Source organism: Onychostoma macrolepis, chromosome 11 (assembly GCF_012432095.1).
Source record: "Onychostoma macrolepis isolate SWU-2019 chromosome 11, ASM1243209v1, whole genome shotgun sequence".
Taxonomy (NCBI): Eukaryota; Metazoa; Chordata; class Actinopteri; order Cypriniformes; family Cyprinidae; genus Onychostoma; species Onychostoma macrolepis.
In genome coordinates, this window is record NC_081165.1 from 6,914,850 (window position 1) to 6,926,967 (window position 12,118).

At 36.8% G+C, this 12,118-nt stretch overlaps 1 protein-coding gene across 3 annotated transcripts in view; it reads left to right on the forward strand.

Annotated features, from left to right (window-relative positions):
* atg7 (ATG7 autophagy related 7 homolog (S. cerevisiae)) overlaps positions 1 to 12,118 on the forward strand; it is a 96,915-nt gene that overhangs the window by 23,356 nt on the left and 61,441 nt on the right. For all 3 annotated transcript variants that reach the window (XM_058791241.1, XM_058791243.1, XM_058791242.1), the window contains exons 13-16: positions 2,852 to 3,046; positions 3,808 to 3,961; positions 7,833 to 7,909; positions 8,205 to 8,320. In XM_058791241.1, the coding sequence (XP_058647224.1) occupies positions 2,852 to 3,046; positions 3,808 to 3,961; positions 7,833 to 7,909; positions 8,205 to 8,320 (542 nt within the window). The remainder of the gene's footprint in view (positions 1 to 2,851; positions 3,047 to 3,807; positions 3,962 to 7,832; positions 7,910 to 8,204; positions 8,321 to 12,118) is intronic.

Consider the following 12,118-nt stretch of genomic DNA (forward strand, 5'->3'; position numbering starts at 1 on the left):
AAATGAATTTGAAAGTACTTGAAATAGACGTGAGTGTAGCAGTTATTAATTTGCATTCTGCTCAATTAAAGCCACACCTCCTGCAAATATTTGCATTTGCAATCAAAGATTTGTTTACTGATAGAAAACAGTTTAAAATAGCAATAAATAATATATTTTCACATATATCTAAAGGAGGATTAATGTAAACAAACATAGAACTCTAAATTAGATTTAAAATGAGGACAGATTAATGTGTTGATAGCGTTTTGAGTTTGAGAAAGGAACATTTCAAATAAAATGTATTAAAATTATTAATATACTGATGAAAAAGTATTTATTTATTTATTCATTTATTTATTGGATAAGTGGCTGCCACATGCATAAATGTAAATACCCTCAGAGGGTAGTAGAGAAACTAACTTTAATGATGAAATGTATGGGTTAAAATTGACCCGCTGATGTCATAATCGTAAAATACATTTTATACACACAATCCACAACACATCAGAGTGTTGACACTTTGCAGGCATTTCCATGACCCTAAATGAGAAAACGTCACAATTTCAGGCAGAACATCATACAGTAGGTTAACCAGTATTTCCAACAACTAGAAAAATAGAAATTGGTTCATATTTAGCAATTAATCCCATTAGCACCACACCAAATTTCCAATATTATCAGAGGAGTGCAGTGTTAGAGCAGAATGCAAATATGCGCGTGTTTCATGAATTGAAAGTGCCACTACAGATGGATTTCTGTGCATTCATTGAAATTCATTGTTTTGTTTTTTTTACTTACTGATTTTATTGATTAGTTCCGCAATCAAACATGTCTTCACTTTTATTTCTAAGGCAGGTTGATGGGTCAGTGTTTGTCACTGTAGCTTTAGTTTCTGTCTAAACGCTGAAATGAATGCAGAAATCGTCACATTATACACTTGTTGGTCAAGTTATTATCTGATCACACCTCAGAAGGGCCTCATTATAAAAGTCTCTTTCTTGGCAATTTCTTCATTTGCTCCAAATGTTATTTTTCCGAGTGCAAAGAACGGAGGTGCTAAAACAAGAGCGAGAGTGATATCGTTATGTAAGACGCATACCATCTGATCAGCTGAGCCGTGGACGCTTGTGTGTGTGTGTGTGTGTGAACGGATGGGTCTTATTAAGGGATGTTTCGGTGAACCTGGCTAAATAATCTTTGCTTTTCTATCATGTCTGTGTTGACAGCTGCCCGTCTGTCCACCGTGATGAAATTAGCTGTCTGCTGTGTTTACTCTGTGGTCATCATTAATTCATCTGCTCATCCTGTATCGATCCGCTCCCCCGTTCGGCTAATTGCACCACATGTTTTACCTTCACAGAACCCCTGCGTGTGTCGGGCCAATTAGACGGGCCGGATATCCACGCAGTAATTACGACTCTCTCTCTCAGATAGTGGGATGAGATGATGTCTGATTCACTGCTCACCTCACAGAACTGAAATCATGGCTTCCGTTGCAACAAATGTTGACACAAACATGCTGAATATATGCTGGATCAGTAGATGTGGTCGAGTTGCCAGTGCTACTTTCTTAGCTTTGATGCTCGTCTGAGAGCTCTATGAACATTTTCTCAGATCTAAAGTAGTAAAAAATGTATTTCATTCATTTTCTTTTTCCATTTCTTTTTGTGTGTTTCTTCCCTCTTTCTTGAGCTGAACATTGAAGCCTTATTCTCACTCTGTCAGGTTAAATTCTGATTTGCCAGTCAAAGTAAAGACAAAATTTCAAGGTGATATGACTGTCTGGAGTAGGCAGTGACTCAGGAATGCCTTATTAAAAGCTTGAAATATATTTGAAATATGTGAAGAAATATATTTCTTAAAAAGAATAGACACTATTGAAGCAGTTTTGATTTAAAATAACATGCAACATCAAACTCAACATGCAGGAAGGCCTTTTTTTGTCATGTGACAGGAAATCCATATAACAGCAAATGATATCACAGAGAGGTGTCCTACTGTCCTTTAAACACCCTTAAAGTCAAAATGCTTCTTGAACAGTAAAATAAATATATCACAGACATATACATTTATTATTCAAACAGACTTTAATATACTTTTGTCATTTTTTAAATAAAATATGTTTGTTCTGAAGAAAAGGTTTTAAAGAAAAGATTGTATCACTTTTACTTGATGGTTACACCACTTCATATTTTAAAGTCATTAAAAAATTTTGAAAAGGGATATAGAACTCTGTATAGCATAGCACTCTTTACATACACATAGTACACATAGATTTGACTGACTTAAATAGGTTGCTAGTAAATTTGGGCTGTCTTTGCTTGGTTAAAAGAATATCTGGTTGATAATAATCGACTTAAGAAACTTACTTTTCATTCTGATTTATGGTACAAAAACATGTGATGTGAACAATAAACACAATACTTAATTTGTCTTGTTTGACGTCAGTGCAGCCTTTGACTTGAACAATCAAAGCTGGTAAGACTGTTTACAGGGTTTTTTCCCCCACAGAAAATGTACATTTTTGTGGAGTCCCACAGGGCTCCGTTGTAGGACCTCAGTTGTTTACATTGGATACAGTATGTGACCTTTAGGTAATGTAATCAGGAAGCATTTGGATAAACTTTTAGAGCTATGCAGATGATACACAACTGCTTATTTTCAAGGCTTCTGAAATGCAGAAATCTGTAAACGTCCTGATATGTTACTTGTTATATACAGAACGGATGTACCAAATTTCTATTTTATCGATTGTGAGTGCAAACATTGAGAGGAATTTATGCAGGAATAAGTGTTCAAAATCGTTTTTACTTTAAACATAATGTTTTATCCTGTCATCTGTTGTGAATATATTATTCGTTCCTTTCAGATTTCAGAGGGCTACAACATGAGCATCCCAATGCCAGGCCACCCAGTGAATTTTTCCGAGCTGACAATGGCTCAAGCTCGGCAGGATGTGGAACAGCTGGTGAAGCTTATCTCTGAACACGATGTGGTCTTCTTGTTGATGGACACTCGTGAGAGCCGCTGGCTTCCGACAGTCATCGCTGCTAGCCAGAGAAAGGTAGCTTCCTCCCTCCAGTCTTTCATCCTGTATTTATTTATTTATTTTCCGCTCACATGGCTGCCTGCCTTTTTATTGTAGGCTATTGTCACAGTTGTTGGTAAGTGCTATACAGTTTGTCCTGTAAATCTGATTTAAGAACCTTTAACTATAAATAACCCCTGCCTGACTTAATAGGATGATTGTGTATTTTCAGCACTTTATTCTAAAATAGGCATACTGCACATATGTATGTTTATTATAATTGATTACACTAGCAGTGTATTTTTTATTTTTTATTATTTATATATATATTTAGAATTTTTTTTGATCATATTGATATGACATAGTAAATACATATATGTGCACAAAATGCAGTTTGCGGACAAAAATTGCAAAGGACTTTGACTTTGGCTTTGCATACTTGAAGCTTAAATGCATATGCTTCAGTGCAAAATATAACCATTCTGACAGATGTTTAATTTTCTTTAATAAAAAAAATAAAACCTGCCATGAGGTAGAGATTTCACTTGATTCAAAAATATAGACCATCTATTGGATATGTTGTCAATCACCTACAGTTGAATAGAATAGTGGAAGCAATATGTCATTTAATTATAAAAATAGTTGTTAGTAATAATAATAGTACAGCTGCTAGGCCCCAAAGTCTGACAGCATATTTAAACTACAATCCAGTTTAAACTTGGAAATAAACTAAGTTTTGGAATTGTTTTGCGTAAAAGGTTTACTTCAGTAATATCAATATGTCTGTCTCTCTGCAGTTGATAGTTAATGCTGCTCTGGGATTTGACACGTTTGTGGTAATGAGACATGGCCTTAAGAAACCCAAAGAGTCACAGTCTGAAGAGTCCAGCCCCATGTCTGCTTCCTCCAACTCCTCGTCTTCCTCCACACCAGCAGCCACCATCACACCAGGTACAGCTGAAACGTGTGTTTTCCACAGCTTGTGTTGTTGTTTAGATAAAGTGTGTTGTAAGAGCAATGTGTGAAAACAGACCAGAGGTCTACAGTAAACCTCAAATGCAAAATGTCAAGTCATCCCAGTTAAAGGAGTAGTTCACCCAAAAATGTACATTAGCTGAAAATGTGCTCACTCTCAGGCCGTCCTAATTTTAGATGAGTTTCTTCATCAGGTTTGTAGAAATGTGTCTCAGCAATGGATGCTCTGCAGTGAATGGGTGCCGTCAGAATGAGAGTCTGATAAAAACATCACAATAATCCACAGCACTCCAGTCCATCAGTTAACATCTGGAGAAGACAAAAGCTGAAACAAATCCAGCATTAAGATGGTTTTAACTTCAAGCCGTTGCTTCTAATAACACTTGCATGTTTGTTATCCAGCCACATATTTGTTTAGAGCTGTTTTGTCTTGTAAACGCTGCTTGATCTGCTGATTTCTCTCCTGATTCAGACCAGAACACCTTTTCACTGGAGGAAGCGTTATTATGGATTATGGACTCGGCTTTTAGTTAAAAACCTCTTAATGACTGATTCGTTTCTTACAAAACACAGCTTTTGGCTTCACAAGATGTTAATTGATGGAATAGAATTGTGTAGATTACTTGTGACGTTTTTTTTTTAGCTGTTTTGTTTGAATTACAAAATTGGGATCACCGTGATTAAAAATGTCATATCTAACATTTATATCTGAATTATCTATAGTGAATATACAGTGTGTGCAGAATTATTAGGCAAGTTGATATTCTGGTCATATTTTTTTTCCAAGAACATTTTACCAATTCCAAACCACATCAATCTTAGTAACTACTATCAATTTTGTATTTAATCATTTATAAGTGATATATAATTGCCCATGAAGGCTGAAAGTTAAAAACTCCTTATTTCAGGTGTGCTGAATTATTAGGCAGGTTTTCTTTTACAGATAAAATGAGCCAAAAATGAGATTGAACTCAAGAATAAAAGTAAAACAATTATTAAATGCCCATGAGAAGGATGCAATACTAATGCAATAATAGAATTAGCAAAGTTAAGGCATGACCACTGGGCAGCGAAATGCTCATTGGTTCAGCACGGTCAGAAAAAACAGGTGGAGAGGAAAAGACACATGTTAACTGCAAAAGAATTAAGAATTAAGGTGAAGAATTAGGAGAGAAACCATCAGGAACCATTTAGTCTCCAGCACCATCATTTTCCAGAACTGCAACCTTCCTGGAGTCTCCAGAAGTGCAAGGTGTCAGGTTCTCAGAGACTTTGCTTGGGTAAAAAATTATTTAAATGGCCCTCACTTAATAAGAATAACATGCTGAAGTGTTGTGAAATACACGAAGACTGATTTTGTATAGGATTTATGGACAGATAAGTTGAGAGTGACTCTTGAAGGACCAGCATCACATCCTCTTGTACCACTGTTTGAAGAATTTATCTTCCAGAATCTGGCAGTAAGTTTTGGGAGCTCATTTTAGTTCATCTCCTATCCTGAAAAGTCTGTTTTGCAGGATTGATTAAAAATGAGTGCAAAGAAAGGCTACTGTAATGGCCTTTTACTGCAGGATACAAAGTTGTACTTCCGCTTCTTGCTGCATTGAGGTCTCAGTCAGTCTCTGAGGTACAATAGAGCATTAGGGGACATTCACACAAAGCAGGTCCTTGTATTCCACCTGCCATATTCTGAAGGTTTTGAACATTTGGCCACTACATTCCATCTCATGCTTTCAGCGTCTCGCACCGTGAGCGCTGTGTTCTTAAGACTGTTTTAAGCTACATTTTTAAAAGTCAAGACCCCTGCTTTCTGTTCTATTCTTTTCACTCCGTTGAGCTGTGAATGCAAGAGCAGATCCGGTGTGAACGTCTCGTGACTCATTCTGTGCTGCTGCTGCTGTCTGTAGTGCCTGCTGGAGCAGGTGTGACTCATGAAAAATCATGAAGGTGCTACTTAAAGCTTGAATTGGTCTGATCATATCTATGGAAAATTCCTAATTACTTGTGGGTCATGATTACTTGCTCTTTTTTCATGCTTTTATAGCATGACTATTTACATATAAATTTTTATAGCCATTTTTATAAATAATAAATGAGATGCATTTATTGCATTATATCCACCTTATTTTTAACAACACAGCCATTTGCAACCAAAAACGGTGCTTGATATTGCAACTTGTATTTGTTATCACATTATTTTAATTTATTATTGCAATCAAATTATTGGTTTTGCCATGCACTACATTTGGATGCGCTTCTACTTATTTACGTATAGTGGCTAATGAATTAGAAAAAGCAGCTTACTTCCACAATCAGCTTTTTTAAATATATGTAATGCCTAATGAAAACCTGTCAAATGTTGAGTATGTTGGATGCTTCTTATCTGTTAGATGCTGTGGACTGTAACTGACTTGTTTGATACCAAGAATTGTATCTATGTTTTTCTAAATCATTTTGTAGAAGTATATCAAACAAAATATGTGTAAAAGGAAAAAAGATAAAAGGCCATTTAAACTTTTAAGTTATTTTTAGGTACAATTTAATGTTCAGTTACAATTGGTAAAAAGTGTTTTATTTCTTATTCGTGCAAATGTAACCATCTCTATGATAAGAGTGACTTTTCTTTCATTGTGTCTGTCTTGTAATGAAGGCATATAATGAATCCAGTCCAGTAATGTGGAAATGACCTCAGGAAAGAGTTTACCGCTTCATTGGGTGTAACTGAATTAAGTTCTTCCGTAAATAAAGCGTAATGATCTGATCTGCAAAACTGTGATGTGATGACAAAAGTTCAAATATACAGTGCCCTCCAAAAGTATTGGAATCACAAACCAGGATGAAGATGAGGGAGCTGACTTTGAGAGAAAAGCAAGCAATTTGGATGCTAAAAGAAAAGAGGAAGTAAATTATAGCTCTAGCAAAAACAAAGGGAAAATCAAGAGTTTGGAAACCACCAGCGACACCAGTAACCAACAACGACCTGATCGGCTGAGAAAACAACTGTAGTTGATGACAGACAAATCATAAAAGCTGTGAAAGTTAACCCTAAAAGACGTGTCTGTAAAATCGTGGAGGTGGTGTCATGGCATGGGCATGCATGGCTGCCTCTGGAACAGGCCTCTCAACTTTACTGATGACTTAATGTATGATGACAGTAGCAGAATGAATTTGGAAGAGTACAAAACCATCTTACCTACCAATATTCAAGAAAATGCCACCAGATTCATTGGGAAGTGCTTCATATTGCATCAGGACAATGACCCAAAACACCTGCCAGTTCAGTCAAGGAGTTTATCAGGGCAAAGAAATGGAAAGTCTTAGATTGCCAAGTCAATCTCCAGATTTAAATGTTCATAAGATTTATGTTCAACTGTCCCAATACTTATGCTCACATCAGTGAGTGGGATGAACTCTAAAAGTGCTGTTCTTTTTATTTGGTAAAACATGTATGTGTTGAAACAGCTAATAATAAAATGTGACATTCTGTAGTTTTGTCTCATATTCATCTTTTAATCATATTTGCAAATGTCTTGACTCCACAGCTAACAGAACAATTTTGTCTTCACTGTTCCAATACTTTTGGAGGGCACTGTATACCTGTAAATATAGTGGCCATCTTCCAAAAGTTGCCAATATTTATTTTGCTCTTGTACACTAATAACTAAAACATATGATTAATTTAAATACATCCAACTCTTTTAATTCAAAGGTTTCACAGTATTTTATCGGTCAGGGTTCATTCACTGGTTAAAAGGCGTGGGAACTCTTATAGTGAGCCTGCAGATGCTGTATTGTAATGTTTTCTTGTTGTTACTCTGTTATAAGCATGACTGCGGTTCATTCTCAGGAGCGTCTCTGTTCTCCAACATCCCTGGACATCGGCTCGGCTGCTACTTCTGTAATGATGTGGTCGCCCCTGGAGACGTGAGTTTTAATCAAGCACTTTCAATGCTGAAATTAGGTTTTCCTCAAGGCACGTATTATATTAGAAAATCAAATGTGTAGCAGAAACCAATCAGTCATATGCTAAAGTGACCTCAACTCAATGGATTCTTTGTGCTGGAAATCATGTCCTACAGCAAAATATGATTGAGCAGTCTCCTACTGAGTTGATTCATCACCAGAATGAAACATTTTTACAGACTGAGAAATTAATATGTTTGCTTTCCATGATTTGTCATTACTCGAAGCTGTTAGTGAAGTCTTGTTTTGTTTGTAGTCCACCAGAGACAGGACTCTGGACCAGCAGTGCACGGTGAGCCGTCCCGGTCTGGCCATGATCGCCGGAGCCCTGGCCGTAGAGCTGATGGTCTCTATACTCCAGCACCCAGAGGGGTGAGTGCCTCAGCTTCACTGTGAACCCTGTGTGCTTCCATCCACAGTGCATGATTCACTGCCGCTGCCGTTCTGTATAAATACTGTGTTCACAGTGGAATTTCAACAAGAAGAAGTGAACTCCAAAAACCCAGGTGGTGCACTTAAATAACTGAAAAGAAAACAAACAAAAAAAACAGTGTGCACTGCTGGACACTTCATGCATGCAATCAACTGTTGCAGCATTCTTTATGTAGCAGAAGGAAAGAGCCCAGGGTCTAAAATTAACCCTCAACAAGTGCGAGTATGAAACAGTGTTGCTTAGTTGGCCGGTAACTTTTTTATGAATTCTAACAATGACTGCCTATCCTAATCCTAATCCTAGTTGCTTATAACATGCATTTGAAAATGGAACATGCACCAAAGACGTTCCCTAGTTTGAGAAGTTGGTTTAATTACAGCCAAAGAGGCTGTTAGACTCTGATGGTAAAATCTTCTAAAATTCATACATTAGGTGATAAAGTGCATAGTACATAATTTAAGACACGGCTTGAAAGTATGTGACAAATAGTCTGTGGTATGAAACTGATAAGTTATGACATCACAGTAGTAGAAAAGCAGTGCCGTCCCATCACAGGCGGTACTTGTAATGTGTAGAACAAGCTTGAAAATTTGGATCCTTCATCTACTTAGCTTCTGTAAAGCTGAAATTGAAATGTTTTTTCATTTATAATACTCACTTCTTTGCTAATTTGATATGCCAAACAACTAGAAATAAAGCATTTGTGTGTTGATTCCTTTGAAAAGTGTAACACTGTGAGTCTATGGTGCTTTCATAGCATTGATCTGCTTTATTGATCAGCAACACTCAACACACAGCGTGAGTTTGGGGCAGGGCTGGCCAATAGCATATGTGGCAACTGTTCAGAACATGTCAAAAATAGTTTCATTTTGGTGAAGCAGAAATGTCACACTTCGCTCATGCCATCTTAGCTTCATTTCCAGCCCTATGTTTAAGTCACTCTGAAACGAAACAGCGGTAATAGCAATTGCGCTGTAATGTTATATCTAAAGTGCAAAAAGTCTGCATGTTGCTTTTTATGTATTTCCAGTCAGATGAGAGGATATAGAAAGCTTTCATCCATGTTTACCATTGAAGGAAGACTTTAGAAAGCAGGCACTCAGTGCCCTAGATAGTGCTGGCATCCTCCTGATGGTCTCTCTTCAGATGCATTAAGCTGTTACAGAGCCTCTGCTGGATCTGGATAAAAGCCTTCAGATATACAGCACCCTCGTATGATAAGAGCTCCACAACCGCAGGGGGTTTTCAGCTGTCCAACTGTTACCCGAGGACACTTTGAATCCAGAAACCACATTAACGGCAAATTCTGTCATTAATCATTTTTGGGATGTTGACATATTTCCCCCATCTTAGTTTAGAGAGAGGTGAGTTCATTCTAAGTTCATAATTTGAAGGAATTTTATTTTGTACAGGTGTTTTACCAGTGTTTTGAATTTTACACTCCACTGACTTTTGTTTTAGAATTAATAGAAGTGAATGTAAAATATATACGTGTAATAAGCTGTCAGTACTTTTTCTGTTGTTTTACAGATTTATTTTTTACAGTGCACGGTCAAGACATGCAGAATCAAGTGATCATAAGCAGATGCATTTGTAAAATAATGTGAATATCAAATATTAAACAGCATATAAATCAAAACTGCCAAACGTTACCGAATGAAATGTTGATCAAGGAAGTAGTTTAGGACTGTGAAGCTTTTTTTGTGGGCGTTGATGGAAGCCATCGAGTCCATCTATGTTTTGAACATCATTTTGAATCTCATCCAGACATAGTCTTTGACAAAAAAACATGATTCTCTTTGATTTTTGTTCAAACTTTTGCTTTTTCCCACGAACCTTACCCTCATTCAAGTTAATAAATAATAATAATAATTAAAAAGAATGCATAAAGCTAAATGATATTAAGGTTTGAACATGCAATATAGATGTAGATTAGACTGCTGTGATACATAACATGCCTTTATTTGGGTGAATCCCATTTCTCTGTCTTACCCCTTCCCCTTCGTCTTACCCCTAGCCCTTGTCCCTCGAAACCGAGTGGTAAGCGCTAGGGGTGAAAACATACCCCTATGAAATGAGACACCACTTGGTTACGATTACGTCATCATACACCGTCGCTAGCTGGCTGCTACGTCACCAGAGCCGACAAGTGTTGATCACAAACTTTGGATCGTTTTACAAACTTGTTAAAACTGTAGACATGCATGGAGTCCATTCAAGGCTAGTCTGCGGGACTGTTGTGCAAATCAGCAATGTAACGTTAGCGTCGCAAACTAGCGATTTTTTAAAACGTTTCAATTAAGAACATGGTTGCAAATATATATGTACAGGACTGTCTAGAGCACAAAACAAGACTGTCATAATTTTTAAATAAATTATTTAAGCCGAAAATACTTGATTGTTGCCGGTTGCGCAGTGTGTTCTGGGTACCCCTCGGTTTCAAGTAAGCTCGCGAAAATGCTTGGTTTTAAGGGGTATCTACCCCTTCCCCTTAGCCCTACCCCTCGATCAAAACGAGAATTGGGATAGCCCTTACTCTCACGTGAACGCGCAAAACTAAGGGGAAGGGGTAAGACAGAGAAATGGGATTCACCCTTTATCTTAAAATGAAATGAAACCACTTCTCATAAAGAAAGAACATGGTCGTCTTTTCAAGGAAGGACCTATGGTTATATGTGGATTCTTTATAACAACCTGCATACAACATTCTTCATTCTTTCTAGCAGATTAAATAGTGAAAATTTTGTACATTTTACAGTTAAATTATTCTGTCTAATGGACTTGGAGAGTTCAAAATTAAGAGCTCCAACCCGTGATCTTAACTAAGAAAACTTAAGTCAGAAAAAAGTCAGTAAATTGACTTGTACCTGAACTTTAAAGGGATCCCAACCTTTATTTGTGATATACTGTCTCATTCTAAATTACATTCACACTGGTGTTTTAGGAAGCCAAACTAATTAGAATATAATAACAACAACAATGACAGTAATAGTCATATAGTGTAAAACAACTGCACTGTAAAATAAATGAATATTTCATAGGTATATTTTTTTGCTTTACACTACAGTAGGGAAATTACAATACTTTCCTCATTTCTACACTTGAAAGAGATATTTAAAATTTGGACTGCATTTAAACCGCTTGCTGTCAGCAATTCATGCTGCACTTGTAAGCTTTTGTTTTGAAGGAAAACTCCAGCTTCAGTGAAAACAGGCACAAAAACACGTCTCACTACAAATCTAGTGAAATGCTGTACTCATCTACCATGAAAATAAAGCATAACTGGTGGCTGTTGTTCCCAAACGCGCACTAAACTCACAGAACATGAAATAAACGAGTTCACTGCATTCATTCAGTGTGAACAGAGCTGTTCTGAGACACCGGATCACAAGCTGATCGCATGAATAAAGTGTGCGCTTCGCTTTAAAACACTTAATGAAGGGATTAAGCCATATTGTGCTTTCGGTTTTAGTTTTTTGACAGATACTGTGCCAAAATGGCCCAAAACACAACTTTAAAGACCTTTTATGCTAGAATAAGAAGTTTAAATATATTTGAAAATCTACATTTATTGCCCAGAAGACCTTTCACTTCATATCGTCATGTGACCACGATAATATCGAGACAGTTTTGCTATCGCAGTACCACAATATTGATAATATCGAGATTGGTTCTGATCAGTTGTTTTACCAACTCGTCCCTCCTTAACATTTTCATCTAATTTTTGTTAGTTTCAT